Source organism: Gouania willdenowi, chromosome 12 (genome assembly GCF_900634775.1).
Source record: "Gouania willdenowi chromosome 12, fGouWil2.1, whole genome shotgun sequence".
In the NCBI taxonomy this organism is placed as follows: Eukaryota; Metazoa; Chordata; class Actinopteri; order Blenniiformes; family Gobiesocidae; genus Gouania; species Gouania willdenowi.
Window position 1 is genome coordinate 7,829,571 of NC_041055.1, and position 24,486 is coordinate 7,854,056.

Sequence of the window (24,486 nt, forward strand, 5' to 3'; positions counted from 1 at the left end):
GTTTTTTGGAGTCATTATGTGTATTTGTGTATCTTTCTGTTGTGTTTTTGTATAATTATAGTTTTTTGTTGCCATTGTAGTGTGATTCCGTTGTCATTTTGTGGATTTTTTTTTGTATAAATATTTAATTTTGTGGATTTTTATGCATTTCTGTTGTAATTGTGTGAACTTTTTGTAGAAATAATGTTTAGTTTGTTGTTTTATTTTACACATTTGGCATATTTTAATTATAAATACTGTGTGTGTTGAGTTCAATACCGACTCTAGTGAAACAGCGCGTTATTGGTTTAAACAATGGGAAACGTGTCTGCAAAAGACTCACCAGTGGTTGACCGTTTAAAATGATCTATTCAGAGAGCTCCCGCGTTTGAGAAGCTAACGATAGCATGGCACAGGAGGAAGTGGAGGAGGCGTGGCCGCACACGTGACTCTTGCTCGTGTGATGAGCTGTGCAGTGAAATAGATACAGATGGTGCGCTAGCGCCCCCTCACACCCTGAGGTCAAAAGTTAAATAGGTTTCATTTCGGGGCCGTCCAGAAGTGAAATAAAATTAAAATAAACATTTTGAAATGACCAAATTACTCCAAAATAACAGATACACACATTCGGGGTATTTGGAACCCGTCGACCAAGTTTCAGGTCGAACTCGCACGGCGTCGGGGAGAAATTTGCTCCACACACACACATCCAGACATCCACACAGATGTTTCCGTCATTATAGTATAGATGTGGAATGAACCTTACAGTTAAAGTCACGCCAAATCTCACAAGATTTCACAGCGCAAGATTTTTGCGAATGATTTTAAACATACACTTTGGTGTATGAAACATGTATGTGAATATATTCCATGTTATATGGTTTCCTTTCCAGGTGAATTCAGTGATTTCAGTCAGTTTTCTGTGATTGCTGATAATTGGAGGCCCTGTTTAATCGCCTCTAAATTGTGTTACATATGTGTGCCTTTGATAGTATTCCTCAGTGTGTTTGCCCTGTAAAACTGAGCACACTGAGTAGTGTCGAATTACAAAATAAGTCATTCAATGATTCTTCTACCCTTGAAGTACTCTGTACTTTGTAGTTTTATTGCTGAAAAAAAATAGGCTCATCTTGAAGAAACCCTGTTTTATATCTGATGTATTTATTATGACCCTCCTCCATCATTTACGAGACAGGACAAAGATAACATTGATCGTTTCCTGCGTGTGATACTAAAGAGTTTGACTCTTTAGTTTAAACTTGCATTGTGGGTTCAAAACTGAATGTTTTCATTTTGTTGCAGACTTGTGGTGTGTTTTTTCACTCTGTTGTTGCACATGTCAGCAAAATAAGAGTCATTCTGTGTGTATCCAGGATGTGGCCACCAAAGTTGCAACATTACGGCTCATAAAAACCAGAGGTTGTCACTCGAATCGTGGAAATGTCACTCACAATGTTTTATGTCCTGCCCTGTGTACAGTAGTCATTTTGTAGAAGATAATACTTTAACAACACTAGACGGCTTTGTACTCAATGTGGGATAAAACCAGATTTGTTTAAAAGCCAAATCTGGCTTGGAATCAAATCTTTTGTAAGAAAAATCTGTTAGTGAAGTAGCATCTAAGCATTCCATTCATCACGATTGCTGTCCTCCTTTTAAAACATTCTCTTTTCTCAAGGGTTAGATACGTAACACTTTTGGGAACTTGGGAACTGTTCAGGTGTAAAAAAAAAAAAATGTAGGTATTTTTCTTTAAATTTCTGTAAATAAAAGATGACACACCAAAGATGAAACGCTTTCAATGAAACAGGAAGTAATTTCTGCAAAAATGAGTAGGTTTCTGAAAGATTACATCTTGGATTTGCTGCTATTTAAAGTTTGTACCTCTTTGGAAGGATGATATATGATGAACACATGGTTCGTTCTTTGCACAGCTTACCCAGTCTGCATGTTTCACACCTCCTTATAAAACACACAGCCTGTAGAAGAGATTCCTACTGAGTGTTAATTTATGACTAAAACTGTTACCACGCTGTTGTAAACAGCTCAGCAGAATATATACAAACATTGGGTCATTCCAAGACTGATTGCTGCTGTAACATGAATTTAAATGTCAGATAATTAAAGTCAACACAATAAAGTAGAGCCACTGATTTCTGTCTCATTTCATCATTTCATCGGCTTTCTATAATTGGATGTCATTACTGGCTTTAAAATTTCCAGAAATCATGTTGAACATACTGTACAAGATTTTGCACTCAATTTGACATATCCGTCACTTTGCCCGCTCGTTTACTGGAAAAAGTTGCATGTAAAAGTATGAAATTGTTCCAAAACATTCATGTGAGCGTACATTTTTATGTCATTTTGCACTTTCCACTTGGTTTGATTAATAATAATAATAATAATAATAACAATATTGCTATTTCTGTTTCAGGTTTGAATCCATTTTCGTCTTCTGCCAGCATTTTTTTTATATATATATGACGTAAGAAACAACTAATCTGTAACTGTGTACACCTTCATGAGAACATTATGTATGAAATATATTTTATTGGTATATTTTACACTCAAAATATTGGCTTTAACATGCCATGTGCCAACAACTTAAAATAGAAAAATAACATACAATCTGCCTTTGGCTTTTAAACCAACTTTGACTTAACTTAACTGAGGTATGCAAATGTAGAAAGTTAGTGCTTTCTTTTTAGATTTTATTGAAAAAACACAAGCTGGTGAACATGCCCAGGTTACAGCACACTTCTTTGTGCAGTTACAATGTCTCTTGTAGTGGAAAATACTTTCCTGGTTAAATAAAGGTTAAAAAAAGTTTGATATGGATGCAATTAGAATTGATCTGACGATCGCGCTACGTAATATCGCGCTACGTAATATCGCGCTACGTAATATCGCGATATATCGCCCAATCCATTTTTTTAACACTCCTAGTTGAGTTTTTCTTCCAGAATCAGGAAAAAGTAGCATGAAAAGCCATATTTATCATAATACTGGCCAAATAAAAATAGTTTTCATAAGCCATGGAACGAATGTGTGCTGCTCTAATTTCCCTGCTTTCATTTTCATGCATGTTTTATGAGTGAGTGATACATCATGGCGCTTCTATTTTCAAAGTTTAGATTTGATTTCATTTTGTGTCCCAGCTGTGCTTGGAGCTCTTAATAATGGATTATAAAATCCTCTGGCTGAGAGTCTCAACTTTAACTGGTAGAACTTTATTTTCTAATGTTATAAGGTGGAGTTGACTCTCCAGAGCTTGCATGACTTTGCGTTTCGCAGATTCCTATGAACTAATCTTTTGTCATTCAGTCATAGCAGTCATACACTGTTTTACATCTGCTCACATTTAAATCACACTGTTCTCACAAGTCCATTCATTAGAAAACATGATGCAGTTCAACTTGACAAGAGCTTTGTGTAATCAGGCTCATATCCACCAGCAGAGTTCAACTAAAGCACCATAACTAAAGAGCAGCACAACATGTGAACCCTGAATGAATGGGTACATTCTTTCTTTCTTCCTATGTTTATATGTGCATGCAAAATTAGTTCCTCTGTGAAGTTCTGAGTTACAAAGTAACACATGTTGACCCCAGGAATACACAAAAAGACTCCAAGAACAGAAATGCTCAAAATTACTCAAGAAATAAACAAAATTATCTTAGGAATACATTTAAGAACATGAAAATGACTTACAACAACAAAATGCCTATAAAAAACACAAAACAAGACCAAAAATACCCAAAGATGAGTTACACAAAATTACTCCAAGAACACACTAAATGACAACAAAAATACACAAAATTAGTAAATAAAAGAACAGAAATACCCAAAGTGTCTCAAACACAACAAAACCCCCAGAAATACACACGATAACTCCAAGAACACACTAAACAAGAACAAAAATACACAAAATGACTCAAAACGCACAACATGACTCAAAAATACACAAAATTACCATAAAAACATACATAATGACTTTAAAAATGCACAAAGTGACTATTATAAGCGTACAAAATGACAACACAAATGCACAGAATTACTTTAAAAACATCTAAAATTATTATTATTAATTATGACATTAATACGCAAAATGACTTGGGGAAGAAAACACACACACACACACACATAATGACTCCAAAAACACAGTAAGCATATTAATAATTGATGTTTGCTAATTTTTCTAAATGCTGACATGAATGTTTGAAAAACGATTTTTGTGGCCTCTGCTGTGATAACAGTTGCCCATGTCTGTCAGCCTGCCCAACAGTTATTTACACTCAGAGGTGCATTCTCTGTGTGCTCGGGAGTCCATTGGAACGCAGCAGGCGAGGGAATCCTCCAGACGAAGAACAGGAGACTCGGGCTCTGAATTGGGCAGAAAGACGAGCTGCTCGTCAGTATCTGTGGCCGGGAATGCACCCAAGAGGAACCTGAAGTTCCAGTTTTCTTGTCCCTCTGGTTTTGGTTCTCACCAGCGATCTGGAGTCTCAGTGGTCTTGCGTGACTCCAGGAAACAAAACCACAATTGTTTTCATTGAAACGGTGGTGAAACGAGCGCAAGTAATCTGATCTGTGGCCATTTTCTACTGCAAATGGCACAGTTCTGATAAACTGAGCTCGTCTACCTCAACATGCCCGTGTGTGTGTGTGCGTGCGCACATCCATAAAATGTCCTGTTTGTGTAAATGTCACAACAGTAACTGTATGTTTTCATCTCCCACAAACCTCCAGAGCAAACAATGAAGGAGAACAGCACAGCTTAAATACATCCACAGAGCAAATGTGCTGCATCCAGTCACACAATACCCAGTACTCACTGTACACACACTAATGATGCGTCCCAACACACACACACACTGACCACTGCAGTTCATGGTTCACCAAGATTAAAAAATAGGTATTTATTTTTGTATTTTCTGACAAGAATTTCAAATCTCTATAATTGATACTAAATAAATTGAAACTGAAAAAGGTGAAGTAAAGTAAAGTAACAGTCTTTTCATGGCAGTTCCCTTTGAGATTACTGCTATAATTACTCAAATGAATAATTCCTGCTTGTTTAAGTTTTCCAACAGCAGAGAAGAGTTTGAGGCAAAGATTGTAAGGTTCTGGAGATATTACGAATTCCCCGGAGAAAGATTAGAATTATGGGGCGGGGGCGTGGTCCTTTTAGTAGGATGATTAATAAGCGGGTTTATCTTCTAGCCCTTTGTGCGTGTGCTGCTAACAGTTTGAGCTTCAATTGGTCTAAACGGTCAGTACGAAGTAGAGATGGAGAACATGTCAGTAGCACAGATTAATCAATTATTCATCAATATAATTTGTGTTTATATCGTCTGTCTTCATAATGTGTATTACTGTGTATCTGTTGTCAATCTATGTAAGATGAGGTCATTTCACCAAATTCCTTGAGGAAAATCTAAAATGACATCTTTGTGACAAAGTATTTGATTTCATATCAAAGCAGAATATCAGTTTGTTTTTGGCAATGTTTGACTTCCTGATTCTAAACAACATCCTCAGTGTGGAAGCCCAGACATAGAACCTCAGTTTACCCATTTATACATCGCATTCCCCTTTTTGATTCCCTTTCCTTTTTGTTGGTCTTCACAAGTTGGATGTCATTACTGGCTTCCTGAAATTGTCACAAACATGCCTAATGTGGTTAATTGAGTTAACTATTGTTATTAATTAACGTTTCTTTTTGACCACCTGTTCACAATGGAAACATTGACAGTTATCTGGATCAGTGATCCTGATTGTGGTACAATGATCATTCACGCTTTAAAGTCTTGGAAGAAATTTCTATCCCCGTTGCCTTCATGGTGGAGGTAATAATATCTTTGATTCTGTTTCAGGAAGTGAATTTGTTTTTTTCCATCTGTTTTCCGCGACCTGAGAAAATGGGAGGTCCTCGGTGTCTTTCCTGATGGACATGCCTGGCACACCTCCGGAGGGAGGCTTTACTCTGAGCTCATTACCATATCTCTCAGTCCACTTGTACTTGTTATCTTGTTCTTTGGGTCAGTATTAAAAAACAGAAATGGACCGTAAACGGCGAGCGCTAATCAACAGTTTCTCTCAGTCATCTAGGTCATGTCCACTATGGTAGCTTGGTGATATCCTGCTGATGTAACTAAGGGAGCATTCACACCGACGGATCCTAGAGGTTAAAATGCTCTAGGATTTGTTTGCTTGGATAACAAGGCAGTGTGAACACGCAAACTAAGTCTAGAGTGGCTCAAACAGGCAAATTCTAGAACGATTGTTTTTGTTGGTCTCGGAGCATTTCCAATCGAAGCCTCGAGCGATTAGGAGCGCCGGAACGCAACCGCTTTTGAAGCAGATTTAACACAGGAAGTATCGGCGATGACATAAAGCACACATTGTTGTGGGTGATCAGGAGAGCCGGCGACAGCACAAAAAAGAGCTTTAAAACCACCAAAAGCACAGCAAATTCTTGCTGCTCCATTGTTGAATGTTGTGAAAGAACAAGTGGAGAAGCCAGAATTTTCTGTGCAATTTTAAGCGCTCACTGTGACCCATAGACGAGAGCCTCTTCTTCAGGTTTTGGTTTTGCTGCCCAGAGAAGTCACTACTCCAGTTATGGCCCCCTCAAGCGGTTAGCTAATGTAACAGCACCAGAGGCTGTTTGGAGCAGATCAGAAGTTGCACTCTGAACGCAAACTGAGCCAAATCAAGGTGATAAAATTATCAGCTGTCCTCCGCTAATTCGGACCAAGTCCTTGACTAAATCGGTGTGAAAGCAATTTACGCTACCATGAAGACCTTTTCCTGCAGTTAGCAGAAATGTCTTGATACAGTAGTTCTCAGAACAGTCTGTAGATGAAAGAGTTCATCTGCTAACCAGTGGTTATGTTCTGTGGCTAGTTTTATAGCTTCTAACTGAATATGAAAGGTGCAAGCTCCCATTTAAGGAAATTGAAGCAGTTCTATAAGAAGCACATAGAGTCCAGCAGAAAGCCGTGCTACATTGAGAAAGTGACCTTTTCTTCCCGCTGCTCGAGTACGTCCCACAAGTTCTCGTTTTCCCGAGTCGGCCTTCCTTTCTCTCTCTTTTATTGCTTCGCTTTATCCATAATCTCTGATGTGACATACCAGCAGTAGCTCTGCAGGGCAATGACAGGCCAGTGCAATCTGGATCAAAGGCTCCTTTCATAAGGCAGGAGCTCACCCGAACTAATCACAATCTGCCATATCTACCAGACATGTACTATTAATAACAGCAAGTGTCTCGCCAGTGCAGGGGCTGCACTCGCATTTCCGTTTAACCCATGGCACACATGCTATCTCACACACACACACACAAAATGCGGAAGCAGATGAACACGCTTATCCACAACACCATAAATGCCTATTTTGGTCATCAATAAGCTCATAGTTCTGGAAAAACAAGTAGCGGTAATATCCACCTAACCACTTCCTGAGCATTGCCATCTTTTTTGTAATATCTCGTTTTTTGTACTTATTTACTTAAAAGCACAGGAACTTTGTCCAATATTTTAGCCAAAACTTCTTATCAGTCAATATTACTTATTTTTTCATGTTTTGGAACAGTAAAAGTTTAAGACTTGTTCTTTAAAGGAAAACTCAGAAACCTCAGACGTTTTCATGCCTTAAGTTATTTTCTGTTACTGCGAGACCTAGTTTCTACAATGCAAAAGTGTATGCTAGAGCAGAGCTGTAGTTGAAAAATGAAACTCTAATATAGTGAAAGTTTACTTAAGTCATGGGAAATACTGGTGCTGAGGAAAAAAGTGTTTATATTTCTACAGTAATGCTACCTTTAAATAGAATATTCCAATTCAAACTTTTTTTATACCGCCAGATGCAACAAAGTAATCTCATGGCAAAATGTAAAGTTATGTTTTAATATTTATAAAAAACCACACAAACCCCAATCATTCAACATGAGCAAGCATCGGCAATGCTGAAGAGAAAAAAGTCCCTTTGAACAGGAAGAAACTTCTAGCAGAACCTGACTCTGAGGTGGCAGCCACCTGTAGGACTGGTTGGGGTTAGTGACAGAACAGGATATAGATAGAAAATACATTGAGTATCAAAAGCTGGTTGTACTGGGAACCAATACAGAGAGAGATGGTTTCCCAGCAGCTAAAGAAAATGTTGTTTTGCCCTAAAAATGGACAGTACCAGCATCCTTTCTTGAAACCAGGATCTGCTTCCATAAGTGGAGAGTCTAATAGATGAACACGCTGCCTCCCATTTATTCTTTAAGGGCTTAATGGGGAACTTGGGGACGCTATTATTTATTATGTACATAATGACACAAAGTATCCTTGAATCCCAGTTAATGTCCATTAAATTAGCTGATTGGAAGATGTTGCCAGGCATTACGCTTATGATGAGTAAAACCTTGTCAGTGTTTCCGAATTAGGGGATAACTATTTATCAAAGGGAGGAATCAATGAATGAATGAATGGTATATAAAGATTCTATGGCAGAGACTGAGAACGCTAAAGTAGCTTTGGTACATGGAATTGGTTCTATTTCTTCCTTCCTTCCTGTAATTAGTCGATAGATAAAGGAAAACTTCACAGTTGCATTCCACATTTTTTTTTTTGCAAAATTCAATGAATGTAAATGGATTTAAGAGGCCAGTCAACAGCTAAATTTAAGCCACCAACTTTTTATTTTTTGGTCTGGAGTTCCTTTTTCGTAATTGGACTAAAGGGGGCAGCTCTTGGACATTGAATGAGATGAAAAATAATGACTGTGTCCCCTCATTGATCTCATTGCACAGAAACATCTCTAGTACAAAATAAAGCTTAGTGTTGCTCTGTTTCAGCCACCTCCTGTTCAGCTCTTTTTGTGTTACGACTCTTCTAAATATGGCAGTCAATGAGTAAGCTCAGCTGTGTGTGGCTTTTGGGGGGTGGGGGGGTTGGACGATCATTTCTACCCTTGACCTTAGTCTCTATAGCAACTGCGCTGACCCAGGAGGCGCTGAGGTTACAGAGGGAACAGGTTGTGACAGGGTAGTGGTTTCCTGGCTGACAGTGGGAGAATAAAACAGGCCCTGCCCTCTGGACTTGTTTTCATTCTCTCACAAGGATCTGGGCCAGGCGTCAAAGTCACATGCCCACCATTCACACAGTATGAAAATGACCAACAAATAGAGCCACTGTTTGAAGAAACTTCAAATTTGAGTGCCAATGTTTGTTGATGGAAGTAGGTTAAGAAAGAGAGAAAAAAGGCTTAAGTAGACTGCATAGTTGGTCTTCAAATCTGTGCTTCAAGTCTTGAATTTTCTCAGTTGAGAAGTCAAAGGTTCTTGATGGAGGAAAGCTGGGCCCTCATTGATGTAACATGTAGGTCAGTGGATAAGCCTATCTCTGTTGTGGGCAGCATGGTTCTCATTAGTGCACGTTGCCTTCCATATTACTCGTAGAGTGGGGGAGTGGGGAATGTTTCTGACTACCAGCCTCACAAAGACAGTTATTCACTAAAATTGGCTTCCTTGTTTTTTTTTTTTTTTAATTGAATTATTCTTCCTTGTGCCAGAAAAACGTCATTGATAACATCCAGGAAGGACTTCTTCTGTCGTTGTTTGCACATTTGTAATGCATTAAGCTTAATAAATATCATTGGATTCTTAATTCGGATCTAAATAAGCAGGTATGAGCTAAAGATGCCCACGAATGTTTGAATACAAAGGCAGAGTTTACTGGTAGGTGATCAATGTTGATGGAAACCCCATTATTTATAAAGTAGTCTGTGTCTGTTGTGCGCATTAGTACTACCTTATTCTTTGGAGGACACACAGATGATATAATGAAGGTAGCCATTATATTAATTATAACTTTCTCCTATTTGAATTGCAAAGCTAATGTTCCCATGGAATGCATTTCCCAATAACTCTGAAGAAGGACGATTAACATTTGCCGATTGCTGTGGTCAGCCATGGTTCAGATTGATATTGACCATTAGCTTTTAATGGGTGTGAATATTCCTCCACTTCAGCATGTTAAAGAAAGAATAAATAAGGCTGGGGTTACTGGCAGACAAAATTCAATGTTGGCGGTGTTAGTTTTAGAGGTGACTATATTGTTAATACAAAACTCATGTATTAAACTGTACTCACTGCTCAATGGTTTGTTATTGTCTCCACTAATAACAATAGGTTTGTGGTCAAATGGTCATGTGACTTTGTGCGTTACATTGTGGGATTTGGAGTCCCGTAGAAGAATGCAAATGTGGCTCAGAGACAGAAATGTTTCTTTAAGTGTTTTTACTTAATTTTTTTTCACTAGACATGGAAGACCGTGATTCGCTTGACTTCATTTTTGTTCTGGTTGGTTTATCGTGTTCACCAACATGCGCTCACTTCGTTTTCGGCCATATTCTGGGGTTTCTTTGGAAGCCATAAAATCAACATCCGCCATTGTTTTATTAACAACTTTCAATATGTGAAAACACCAGAAGAGTCACTTTTTGTCAGTTTTTGGGGTCACACTGACATCAGTTGTGGATGAGAACAACTTTGGATGATACGGTTTAAGAAACGAATGATAATTTGTGGTGAAGCAGCTTTACAGTACAGTGAACAAGTGTGAATATAAGCAGGAGAAACAATGTATTGCCAGGTTCAGATGGGAGAAAAATGTTTCAGAAGAATTGTTTTGATTAATTCATTACAAAATATTTGACCCAAACATATCTGACACCTTTTAAAAACACATTTTCTGTCATCGCGAAAAACAAACGCAAATTATGCAACTTGCTTCCTGAAAAAGAAATGGCAAAATTGCTATTTTTATTGTTTTTCATAATTTTTTATACAAAACCAAGCCTAAATTTCATTATATGCAATATACCCTCACATGCATGTTTTGTTTAGAGCCACTACACCCAAGTTTTACAAAAAAATTTTACCTACAGTATATACATTATTTTCATTTTTGCATTGTAAACAGAACAAAGAAAACTAAATATTATGATAATACAGACATAATTGGAGGAACGGACAGATAATGTGGTTTTAGTTGTTGGAGAATGAGAAATTGTATTTTTGAATTACGTTGATCTGTTGTCTGCAATCAAAGCTGCATGTTCATGCATAACTGTGCCACCGTCTTTTTCTTATTTTCTGCCCGCTAACCTTCTTTTCCTCACTCCGTGTTGCCAGATTCATGACTTTGCCCAGTTGAAATGACTCTGAGACCAGAGCCAAAGCTTTTCTTGGTGTTTACACACAGGCCTGTCAGCTGCCGTAGCTCGTAGCCAGAGATTGTGTGGGAGGCGGACGACCTTGAGGTCTTGCATACCTCTTGAGAATGTGGGTGTGTGCATATCACATGCACTTTATTAATGAGTTGGAGATAGAGGGATGTTTGACTGCTTGTTGTATGCATCACTCACAGACAGATGTTGTTGAGCTGTCTGGGAGACCCTCCCTCATTATGTAAGAAAGTACTTTGGACTTGCTTATATATAATTCATACTAGGCCACTAACACATACATCATATGTTGGCATATTGAATGATCTCAAGGTTCTTAGTAGAAGGTGAGTTTATGCTTTAAGGTGCTCATTTTCTTTCCAATTCATGCACTTGATTGGCAATTAAACTTTCTGAAATCATGCCACACTCTATCGTGGTTACTTGAGATAACTATTGTTATTGATTTTATATTTATATGCTGCAGAAGTGCACTGAAATCACACAAGATTACGTAAAGTGACATTGGACTTGTCCATTTGTTTTTGCTGCACTTGCTAGACTTTAGGCCACACATTTTATGGCCACAAATATCCCGGAAAGCCTGATATAAGTCACAGGGGAGGGGTTGGTCCATGTCATATACTTTCGTTTCATAGTGAGATTTGTCTTTTTTTCAAATTCCTTTACTGGAAAAATGTGTGTGTAAATGCGTCGTATGCATGTGACGATATTATCCGTGTCATAATGCATTTTCCACTTGTTTTTGATTAAAACAGCTGGAGACAAAAATCTTTTTGGCCACATAAATCAACAAAAGGTTGAAATTGTTGCTCAAATGTTTGTTTTGAGCTCCAATGTTTATTGACATTGTCAGAAAAGTTTTGTGCATTGCATTTTGGGATGTGGAGTGTTTTTACTTCCTTTTCATATCATGGACAATGCTGGGAATAAGAGAACAAAAACAGTGTCAAGTGAAGAGCTGACCTCCTTGTCTGGCAAAGAAACAGAAGAAATGACAATAAAAATGAAGTAAAACCCCTTCTATGGGTTTGTCAACATGTCAACAAAGTGTTTACGGGGAACATGAAAACTAACTTTGGAGCCGCAATTTCACCTTTTTTTATCTTTTCTCGAGCAAATGATCTTCAAATTAGGGAACCCCACAGTATAGATTTGTCTGATTTTTAAAAAAATCATCAACAGAGGCTTTAAAAGAATTTGAAAAAATGTATTAATAATAATTACTTTATTGCTATTTCCCTTTCAGGAAGTGAAATCCTTCATTTGCGTCTGTGTTGGGTCTATTGTAGGAAAATGTGTAGCCTGGCTGATTGTACTATAGTAATTAGCTCCAGCACTGCCTCCCATGAGCTGGAGTACATAGTGGTGATAACATGATGTAGAGCTGTATACAGTTTGGCTTGGTTCCCCACAGCAACGCCTGACACAAACACTCCCAGGCCGCTCCGGGTTTAGACCAAGTCCGCTGTGATTTAGTGGCTCTGTTGGGCATCCCACGGCAATGAAAGCAGGCCTGAGATTATGAACTGCAGTAGCACTCTGATTAATAAAGCGCAGGCGGGGTGCGGTGTGGGGGGGATAAGTCACGTTCCCCCTCCCACCATGATCCCTGGAGAACAAAGCCTCTGTTGACCACACAGCCTTTCCCAGTTTGTACGATACGTGGTGAGAACCTTTGTATCAACCCGAGAGCTTGACTGTAATAATGAAGACGAGCATCATCACTACAGTGCACAGCTCCCCTACTTTTCCACTGGAAGCGCTTCAAAGCACCGTTGCCTCTTTAGAAGTTAGAAAAAAGGGAAAAAAAACACCGTCGAGGACAAGTTTTCATTCGTGGCCTACTTTCCTTCAAATTTTGATCCCCTGCACCAGTCCCAATGTGAAATCAGCTTATCCACGAGAATCAAGAGCTAATCATTTTGTATAGAAGTGAAAGTGCTTTTTACACCGTAGATAAACACTAAAAAAAAAAAACAATAATCTCGTCCTTGTATAAGGTAAAGAAGTAGATGATTTCCCTCAAGTATTATTGGACTGGGTGGTTTTTTTACTAGTGGTGGGACTCGATTGAAAAAAAAAAAAATATATATATAATTAATTACAGGCTTTGTAATTAATTCTAATTAATCTAAATTAATCGCATAACAATATTTGACATGAGAAGCAACATTTTTCCAATTTAAATGGCTTTGGGTAAATTAATTTGTGCTTATTATTTCTATCACTGAGTGCTAACTTAATGTGCAATATGAATAAAGAATATTATGGTTGCATTGTTCACAAAGCACAAACTTAAATTTAAGTTAGCTATATTCATGCTTTTGCAGATTTTTTTGTAAACTTTCTAAAACAAAATGAGTTTTTGGGATTAAAAACCAAAAAACAGCACTTAGTAGAGAACATTCCAGAGAAATGGAAACTGAACATGGCAAAACACTTGGCATGAAATAAACAGAGCAACTGATGAAGCTGATCAATTTAGTTTGATATAGCAGTTCATAACGATGCTTTCTGTAGCAGCGCTTCTAGCCCCGCCCTTATCCTCAACCACCAAGAGTGGTCGACTGTCCACTGCGATCATTTATCCAGTAAGTTTGTTCATTTGTTATGGGTATACTGGAAACCCGTGAAATGAGAAAGGTTCCGTGCTGTTTGGAGTGATGAACCCAAAGCGATTAGCATTATTTTTTTTGTGCGTTATTTTTTTGTAATGAATTAATCGCAAATAACGCGTTAAAGTCCCAGTCCTAGTTTTTACATTTCAGCTGTTATCATTCATCTTGGCACTAAATGATGGCTGGAAAACCAGACATGAACGCAAAAACAACAACAAAATCTCTTAATGTTAACATTAGGCCTAGGTAATATATGGAGAGTCAACATATATCGCAATTTCACATTTGGCGATATAGAAAATTCCAATATTGCCTAATAATAATCATTTTAGGAGTCGCTGCTTTTGCTATTTCTCATAACAGCATGAAAAGCACAGTTAAGATGGATCACAGAGTGCGTCCTTACCCAGACCTTCTCCTAAACAAGCACTACACACTACGACTTTTTCCCCTTATAGAAAGTTAAAAGTTGCACATATTGTGTAACTGTCAATAAATGGGCCTGTGTGACATTTTGAATCATCAAATTTAACCCACAATTGTCTTTCTGGTCAGACTTTGAGTTAAAAATATCAAGATATATATCGTATTTGCCATTTTGAGAAAAACATCGAGATGTAGAGTAGATAGTAGAGATTCTTTATTCATCCCGCAGTGGGAAAATTTACTGACATGACTGCTCAATAAAAAAGAAGGCAACACAGAAAAACCCGAAAGACACCCAAAAAATAGTGCAATGAAGATAAAATGAAATAAACAATACAATAATAGAAGCTATACATAAATAGAAAAAATAATCTAAAAAGAATAAAAAATACAGATGTATACATATTAACAGGCGTGGGCAAGGAGATATATTTACATATTTATATACAGTACAATGCCCCAGACTGTTTTGTTGAATATGAATTTTGGTCCATATCACCCTGCTCTAGTTAACATACACAAAAACAAACCAGAAAGCAAAGAAAAGCTGAGACATACCGGAGTCAGAATAACTACTGCTGCACGGTGCTTTAGGGGTGGGGTTGAAAAATTGATTCACATAAGAATCGCGATTCTAATCATCCACAATTCTGAATCGATTCATAAACTACAAAAACTCTGATTCAGAAGATCAGCTTAGAGTCTTTACTCAGGAAACACTGAACATACGAATACATATTAGTGTTCTTATCGATAGAAAATTATACCAAATACCACTATACAAAAAGTCTGCTAGCTTCATGCTAACGTCTATAGGAAAACCTATGTATATGCTCTTGCTACCATTTACAGCGATCGGTGGTGATTTATATAACACACTGTTTATGCTTACCTTTCACAAACACAGTCTTAGGAGTGTTATCAAGCAGTACACTTAAACATTCTCACAAGCATATGTTTTTTCAAGCCGAAAATACAAAAACTTAGTAGAGACTACCGGGCCATGGGCTTTCAAGATGGCGACTTCCGATTACTATGGCAACAATGTTAGGCCAAAATACACAAACTCACCCAGACCTTCACAGTCTATGACATGATCCCAACAGGGAACAACAGCGACCCCAACTTACAATATATTACAAAGACAGCACAAGGAGTGTGTGTGTGTGTTTTTATTTGTTTAGCATTAATAAATGTTACCTTTTGTCTTAAGTTTGCCTTTGTGTGATTACATCATTGGAATCAATTTATTTAAAATTATCTATATTGTTATGTCATAATTTGCCTTAACACACTATGTATTGTATCAATTTTTGAATCGAGAATCGGTTTTGTATCGAATCGTGGCAGTGGAATCGTGAGACACTGACAGACGCACATCTCTACGGTACACTACGATTCAGCACATTTCTTCTTTGAATCGTTGTCCCTTCAGAACCTTAAAAAGGGATTGTTTAAAAATCAGCAATATCTGCTTTTCTCTTGTGCTTTTGTCCCTTATAATCTAATGTCCCTTATGCTTCCCTTTTATAATGTGTGATTTTCAAAGAAGTGAAGCCCACTCTAATAGCCAAATAATACATTAGGATGAACTATTGGAGGGGACGAGCCAGACGAGAAGAATACCAGAGTGTTTTTCTCTGTCTTCTCAACATAATTAACGGTTAGAAAGCAATTTGCCCAATCTGTATCATTTCTGTCTGGGAGCTGATAAGGGAAGTGTCAGCATCGCTAATAGCTCTATTAGAGATAAATATGATGATAAGCCCCAGTGTGACAGATTGTTGGCCCTTAAGGGATTATGGAGTCTTATCAAATACAGCACAAAAATGCTTTGGGCCACCATATGTTTCTGTTTGACCTTGTAATAACTTTCCATTTTCGAAACTTTCCTCCCTTTTCTCTCAATGTCATTATTCACCACAAAGAAACACAATTAGATGTTCACCAGTGTTTCATTAATTACTCACTGCAGATAATTCAGCTTTAGTCCATCAATTTCAATTACCACCATTTGTTCTAGCATGGTCTTTTTGAAATAAAAGCACAGCTAAATGTACTGCTTCAATGTCACATTTATTTATGTGCAAATATCTAACTGTGTGAATGGGGAATTTATCTGGGAGACATGAAATCGACTCGTATCAATTAAAGTTGATCACTGCATTGTTATGGAGGAAACTGATGCACTCTCTGACCTTAGAAAAACTCATATTAATAAATAGGAGAGCAGTGGAGTTAAAAAATAAATACAGGAACTGCTTTTAAAATATCTCAAGAGTGACACATTTTTAATGTTATCATTAACTGCTGAGCATTATTATATATATTTGTTTAAAAAACAATATATTTAATTTCATACATGTACACCTACGTGTTCATTAGGGTTGGACGATACATTGGGTTCATAATATGATACAAGGTATGTTTCACGAGATTGATACAGTATTTTTTTAAAGAAAAAAAGACAAATTAATTTCATGGGAAATATTTACGATTATTAGCATATTTATTAAATTCAAATTGAATTGTCTTTAAACTGTATCATCTGGGTGTGTGTGGGCCATTAACGGTCAATAGTGTGGAGTTATTATTTATTTTACTTTTCATATTCAGTTTGAAACTTGAAAATCGCAGAATTGAAAGTCAAATAAATGATGTCAAATAATAATGATAATGAACTCCAAAATGATAGATAAACTCCTTTTCGGGTTTTTGTACATTGTTACTGTATGTATGTATGAAAGTATGTTAAAATGTTGTAAAGCTGCGCATGTTAAAGCAGAACTACAGTAAGTAACTTTTTCACCTTAATAAGTCCTTCTCGCAGTCCCTGTGAGGGTAATACAATGTGTTTATGGGGTGATTGGGGGTCTCTGGCCAGAAAAAGGCACTTGCAACTTTCCTGCCTCCGACCCTTTGGCAAGACGTACTGCTTTACGGCAGCCCAATAGAAACTAATGCTAGATTATACAAATTCACTTTTCTCAAACTTATATCATGGTGGAGCCAGCAAAAAAAGGCAGAGCAAACCTTTGTCCGAAGGACGGAGCAACACACAGCCATCACTTACCGTACCGTCACGCCAACAGGCACGCACGCACACTCACAACCCAGCGCTCCATCAGGCAGCACACACATAAATATCCATCCATCCATCCATCCATTGTCAACATACACACATTTCCACACTTCCTTCCATATTACTCCCACATCATTTATTTTACTTGTCTCTCTTCCTCATACTGTTCACATGGTCACATGGGACTATATGTGTGAAAGCACCCTTAGTGTTACTGTTGTGTTAGGATTTTTCAGTGATCGGTTGCTACCATCTTGGGAGAGCAAAGGTGCACATGTAGCTGTGGGGTGGGGCAGGCGGCGGGAGGTGTGGTGTTTTTATGACAGTGACATAACCAAAAGAGACCTTTAGCGCAAGTTACTTAGTTCTGCTTTAATGCGAAAAAAGTCACGTGTATATGTATTGTGCATTGAACTCAGATTAAGCAATCAATCAATAATAATAATGATAATAATAGTAATCATAATGAATAAAACAAAAATATCCTTTTCAGAATATTGTATGGTTAACCCAATAATTGGTATCATATTGTGAACTCAATGTATCATCCCAACTCTAGGGATCAGTGAGGTGTGTGTGTGTTGTAGCTGCAGTCCAACACCAAACACAGTATGTTGCTGTCCAAACACTAGCAGCTGAGCTGTGAAAGCATCATTCCTCCTCAGCGTCTCCCCATTCCAGACTCCTTTCACTTATCTGTGTGTTTTCCGTCTGCAGCGCCTGAGGATGTCCAAGCGGAGCTTCTTTGTGCGCCTGGTGCCGTGCCGCTGCCTGCGCGGCGAGGAAGAGGCAGTCACGTCTCTGGATTACTCCCACTGCAGCCTGGAGACGGTTCCTAAGGAGATCTTTAGCTTCGAGAAGACGCTACAGGAACTCTTCCTTGATGCCAACCAGATCGAGGAGCTGCCTAAAGTGAGACTGGGACTTATTTATGGCAACTTTAATGTCTCTAAACTGCTGCCACAAGCTTTAAAATGGATCATTGGAGCATCATGACATTCAAACTTTGTTGTAACCTAAATCTACTTCACACGCTGCATCTTTTAAAGGCCTTTTATCAACTATTGCTGAAACATTAGATTATCTTGTTTTTAATAATCCAGTTTTTGTTTGTTTGAATGAAGTTACAATGAGAACAAAAAAGTTTTTAGTGTCAGGAATAAATAAAACAACTATTTTTCAATTCAGTTTTTTTTTTTTTTTAAGAAATCTGAGCAATCAAACTCGAGGCCCGGGGGCCAAATGCGGCCACTTAGATCATCTAATTCGGCCTGCAGGAGAAAGTAAAACTTTATAAATCATTGTGTAAATTTCCAACTAATTAATTTGTAAATATTAACTGCAACTTTCCTAAACAGTTTTCCACAAAATTTCTTTAAATTCCGGTAAAATTGGTCACAAAATGAAGGAAATTTAAAGTGCTGATCCTGCAGGGACATACATAACTGTACATACCATTTATACACGTCGAAATTGCTCAATATAAAATCTGCGGCCTACTTGAGATCCAAATGGTCTGTATTTGGTCCCTGGACTAAAATTAGTTTGACACCCCATCTAGATCATAGATTTATTACGGTAGTTTGGTGGTGAAGCAGCAATGGCAACAGCTTCAATACATTTATTTATAAAATTCACCACATTCACCAGCATTTATTACAGATTAGACCTTTTTTTTATGTTTACATCATTTCACTCTCCAAATATTTGGTCTTTGGACAATTATCCCCATTTATTATCCATGTAATTATTGATTTAATTTAAAACTGGTTTTATTTTACTTTTGTTGTTTAATTCTTTTTAAAACAATATTTTTCAGCATTTGTCAAAGTTAGAATTTTTTTTTTTACATTTTTTCAGTGTAATTTTATAAACTTTTTTAAAAACTATGAACAGATTTGATCATTTAACGGCTGTTTCTGTTAGAATTTATCACAAGTCTGAGCCCTTATTTTCATACTGGAATAAATAGTTTTATGTTTCCCTTGTTAAATAATTGATAATTATTTGCTTTTAATTTTTTAGTTTTTATTGGTAGGGGTCATTCCACACACTGTAAGTGAAAGTGAAGCTAACTCGCTGTATTTTTCCTCCCTCTGCCAGCAATTGTTTAACTGCCAGTTACTGAACCGACTGAGCATGCCAGATAACGACCTCTCAGTGTTGCCGGCAGCCATCGCCAACCTCATCAATCTCAGGGAGCTCGATGTCAGCAAAAACAGTGAGCAAAGTGGCACTTTTTTTTCCTCCTTTTTGCATTTTAACCACCTGTGAGAAGTTTTACAGGGTCCTCACAGTCATGAAATTCCTGGAAAAGTCGTGGAATTGGAAAAACCAATTTTCCAGTCTTGAAAAATCGTGGAATAATTTAACTGTTCCCTTTCAGTCGATTCACTCGGTACAACACTTATAGTATGGGATATCACGCCCCTGCGTGGCCCACTGAAGAAAACCTCTAATCACACCTTTAAGGCAGATGATTTGTGATGACTTAAGTGAGGCTCCGCCGCTTGCCTCATAAATACGCTGTCATCACAGTCATCCTTCAGTTCTTACGCTCTTCACCTCGCTAAAAAAACCTTTACCGAGTGGAGCTAACAAGCTGCTGCTCGTTAGCTTTGTCTCTGCCTTGGCTACTGCCTACTTAGAATTAGTTTAACTGCCCCTGTTGGTGTTAGCAGCTACCGCTGCTGCCCGCGGAGCGCCAATTCTATTAACAAGCTTCGGTGTTTCAAAATGAGCACGAAGGCTAAAGCAAAGAAGAAGTCTTCTGTTCGCCCCTGTCCTCAGGGGTGCGGCTTCTCCTTGCACAATAAGGACCAGCATGAAGCATGTCCCGTCTGCCTGGGGATAGTTTACGCCAGTAGAGCGTTGACACAGCCCGAGTCCTGTGCGTTTTGTCGCCAGCTTTGGCATTCAACCCTGGAAAGGTGGGTCACTTTCGCGGAGAAGGTTCTGGGGAAAGCTGCGGTCGCACGGCACGACCTCTCCTATCCGAGTCTAGGGACCTGCCTTCGTCCGAGTCTGATGATGAGGAACCTGTGGTAGAAGTCCCCGCTAATAGCTGGGCTGACCACATGGAGTACGTGTATGGGTCGGCCGAGGTCGAGCCGGAGTTCTCAGAGGGCTCTAACCTGCCTCTGGTAGGACTAGACGCCGACCGAGAGGACGATGACGTACTGGACATTGGTCTGGACGTTGATGGTTTGCCGGAGGATGAGCTAGATGCGTTGTCGCCTGGGGAATGGGCCGCCACTACTGCGCCAGTTAACCAGGACGACACATCTTTCTACTCTCTGTGCAGCTGAGAGACTGGAAGTGGAGTGGCCCTCTCCTCCCCCGGTTCAAAAACCGTCACGGTTTTTTCTCCCTCCCGAGCCGAGGGCGGTTAAGAATAGCCTGCCCATGTTCCCGGATTTTATCTCTGAGTTAACATCAACATGGAACAAACCACTGTCTACCCGCGTCACGGTGTCCGGCTATGGACAGTATTTAGATTTAGATGGTGCGAAAAAGGCTGGCTTAGTCAACCCTCCACCTATGGAGCCTTCTCACAACCATGGCGGGAGTGGCCCCACTTCGCTTCCTTCCAAGCACTGTAGATTTTCCTCCTCGCAGCTGGATAAAATCTACAGAGCACAGGCAGGCACCGCTCGTGCACTGAGCTCTGTCACCATGCTGCAGACCTATCAGGCTATGTGGCTGGCTGAGCTCAGTTCGCTGCTTGTCCCCGACAGCTCTCTGGCTCCTCTCCTTAACGAGGTGAGGATTGCCACGGATTATATTCGCCGGGTGTCCCGCTGTGCAGTGCTTTCCCTCGGCAGAGGAATGGCGTCTATCGTGGTGTCACAGAGACACCTGTGGCTGACTCTATTGGATGTTCAAGAGAGAGACCGGGCCGTTTTTCTGGACGAGCCGGTATCTCCCATGGGTTTGTTCGGGCAATCTCTTGACGCCATTCAGGCACATTTTGAGTTGGGGAAGAAATAAGCTGAAGCTCTGCGCAGCATCATTCCCACGCGTGATGCTAAACCCAAACAATCTGCAGGTGCACGCAGGCCTGCAGCGCCACCTCCGCCGCCCTACAAGAAGGCTACACCTCCGTCAGGTTCTGGACAACTGTGGAACGTGCAACTTCCTGCGCCGCAGGTTCCTTATGCTCCACACCACTTGGTTTGGAGCAAAGGTCCGCCGCAGGGCTTTCAAAAGGGCCCAGCGCATAGGCGGAAGAAGCCACACACCTCCTAGCAGTGGAATTGAGTGGAGAGGGACTTCAGCAGCAGGGAGACGCTGCTGTCTCTATTTTGTTGCCGCCAAAAAGGCACCGGCCAAGTTCTGTTCAGGGGCCCAATCCCGAAAGGCATTGTTCTCTCCTAACACAGTCTCCCAAGCACAAACCCCCCATGCACACAAATGCACATCTGTTACCTCTGTTTATAAACCCCCGTTTGGGTGTGTTAAATGTTTCTCAGGTAACTATAAAGTTTTGCAATGTTCGTCACTTTCTCGGTGCCCCTTTAAAGGTTCACTCTGTGACTACTGCAAATGTGCCCACGTAGTACTCAATAAAAAGTGCATTTTGTAATAAAAAAAACAAAAAAAACAAGCTTCAACTCATATGAACCTGGTCGGTCAGGTGAGGCCGCTACCCCCAGCACGCTAGAGGGCAGCAGCACTCCACCCACAGTGCTACAGGTCAGTCCGCTCGCTGCCCACCTTCCCAGGTGGCGCGCATGCGCACTCACCCCTTGGGTAGAGAGGACCGTTGCTATGGGCTACCGGTTACAGTTCCGGGCCCGACCTCCACGCTTCACTTCTGTAATAAACACAGTGGTAAAGAAAGAGGCTGCAGCTGTAATGAGGGAGGAAATACACACGCTTTTGAGCAAGAAAGCAGTGAGAGTGGTGCCCGCTTTGGAGATGAAAAGAGGTTGGTACAGCCGTTATTTAATTCTTCCGAAGAAAGTCCTATATTAGACCTGCAAGTGTTGAACAGGTATCTGCGGACGGACAGGTTGAAGATGCTAACACTCAGACAGCTACTGAGCGCTATCAATCTGGGGGATTGGTTTACAACTATCGATCTCACGGACGCTTATTTTCATGTGGCAATACACCCGAACCACAGGCAGTTTCTAAGGTTTGCACTTGAAGGTGGAGCCTACAAATAATTTTGTGCTTCAGTTCGGTTTGTCGCTCGCCCCTTGCACCTTTACCAAATGTGTCGAGGCGGCTTTAACTCTTATACTGGAGAAAGGCGTGCATGTCTTAGCCTATCTGGACGATTGGGCTCTGATAGCGGGTTCGAGAGAGCAGTCAGCAGCAGATCTGTCTCTTGTTCTGTCCCATATCCGAGCTCTGGGCTTTTCAGTGAACATGAAAAAGAGCTCGCTGACCCCGAGTCAGCAGTTTTCTTTCCTCGGTCTGAAAATATGCTCTTTAACCAGCCGAGCACGTCTGACGGAGGGCAGGGTGGCTGCATTTCACCGCTGCCTCGCTCAATTTCAGTTGGGATGCAAACTGCGTTTCCGTTTGGTATTGCAGCTTTTGGGCATGATGGCGTCTATGATTGCTGTAGTGCCACTCAGAGTGTTCAAGATGCGCGCTTTCAGCGCTGATCTCGCTCACACCGGCTGTGTCCACAGCGTCACCTCCAGCGGATGTTGATAATAACTCTGTCTTGTATGATGGCTCTCCACCCTTGGAGGGATCCCGAGTTACTAAGCCAGGGCTCCCCGATAGGGAGGGTGTGCTTTCGCAAAGTGGTGACCACAGATGCCTCCCTGATGGGATGGGGGCTCTGTGCAACGGAGCAGCAGTGAGAGGACTCTGGACTTCAGAACAGGCAGGCTTCACAGAGAGGTGGTTCATCCACTTCCGGTACTGTGGCAGCTACATGCCTACCTGTTGAAAGGTCTTAATTTAAGGGCTCTGGGTCTGCCCCCAAGTGTGGTGGCAACGATCCAGAGTGCTAGGGCATCATCCACTCATGGCTTATATGCTTATAAATGGCGAGCTGTCGAGCAATGGTGTCAGGACCGAGATGTACTCCCATTTCAGTGTTCAATTGTGGAGGTTTTGACTTTTCTTCAGGAATTGTTGGATAAAGGTCTGTCCTTTTTTACTATTAAGATTTAGTTGGCGGCTATATCTGCCTGCCATGTTGGTTTCAATGGAGTGACGCCGGGTGCGCATCCGCTGGCCATGCGTTTTTTAAAGGGAATTCGCCGGCTGAGGCCTGTGGTGAAATCCATCATCCCCTCATGGGATTTAACTGTAGTGCTGGATGCTCTCTGTGGCCCCCCTTTTGAGCCTATGGAGTCAGCAGATATGAAATTTGTTTCATATAAGACTGCACTACTTCTCGCTTTGACCTCCGCTAAGCCAGTGGGCGACCTTCATGCTTTACCAGTGCATCCTTCTTGTACCCAGTTCACTTCAGATGGTTCCAAGGTCACATTACGCCCAAACATGGCATATGTGCCTAAGATCATCCCTTCAGCTCATAGCTCCATGATTTTTGAACTTATGAGTTTTTGCCCTCCTCCTTTTGCATCTGAGGAGCAAAGGAGGTTACATTCCTTGTGCCCTGTACGTGCTCTACGTGAATACATAGACCGCACTAGGAGTGTGCGTTTATGTGACCAGCTGTTTGTGTGTTTTGCTAATCCAGCTAAGGGTAAAGCCCTGTTTAAACAGCGGCTTTCTCACTGGATTGTGGAGGCTATCTCTCTGGCCTACAACAGCAGGGGTCTTCAGTTACCTCAGGGTGTGAGAGCACATTCGACCAGGGGCATATGTACATCGTGGGCTTTGTTTAGGGGGGTATCTTTAAGTGACATCTGTCGTGCTGCCAGTTGGTCATCACCACACACTTTTGTTCGGTTTTACCGTCTGGATGTCTTTCCACTGGGTCTAACATGCACTAGAGGTGCTGGAGGTTGGTTTCCGGTTCATAGCTGCTCTGCGGGGCATGTATACATGTCCCATACTATATGTGTTGTACCGAGTGAATCGGCTGAAAGGGAACGAAATGTTATGTCTATAACTTCTGTTCCCTGAAGGAGAGGAATGAGGTACAACACTTCTTTGCCCCGCTACACAGCTGGGCTTGGTGAAGAGCGGCTACTGAACTGA

General features: G+C 40.3%; 1 protein-coding gene across 2 annotated transcripts in view; it reads left to right on the forward strand.

Moving 5' to 3' along the window:
• The window catches only part of erbin (erbb2 interacting protein), a 109,666-nt gene that overhangs the window by 31,121 nt on the left and 54,059 nt on the right, over nucleotides 1–24,486 (forward strand). For both annotated transcript variants that reach the window (XM_028462237.1, XM_028462238.1), the window contains exons 3-4: nucleotides 18,067–18,261; nucleotides 19,453–19,570. In XM_028462237.1, the coding sequence (XP_028318038.1) occupies nucleotides 18,076–18,261; nucleotides 19,453–19,570 (304 nt within the window). In that variant the 5' untranslated portion in view covers nucleotides 18,067–18,075. The remainder of the gene's footprint in view (nucleotides 1–18,066; nucleotides 18,262–19,452; nucleotides 19,571–24,486) is intronic.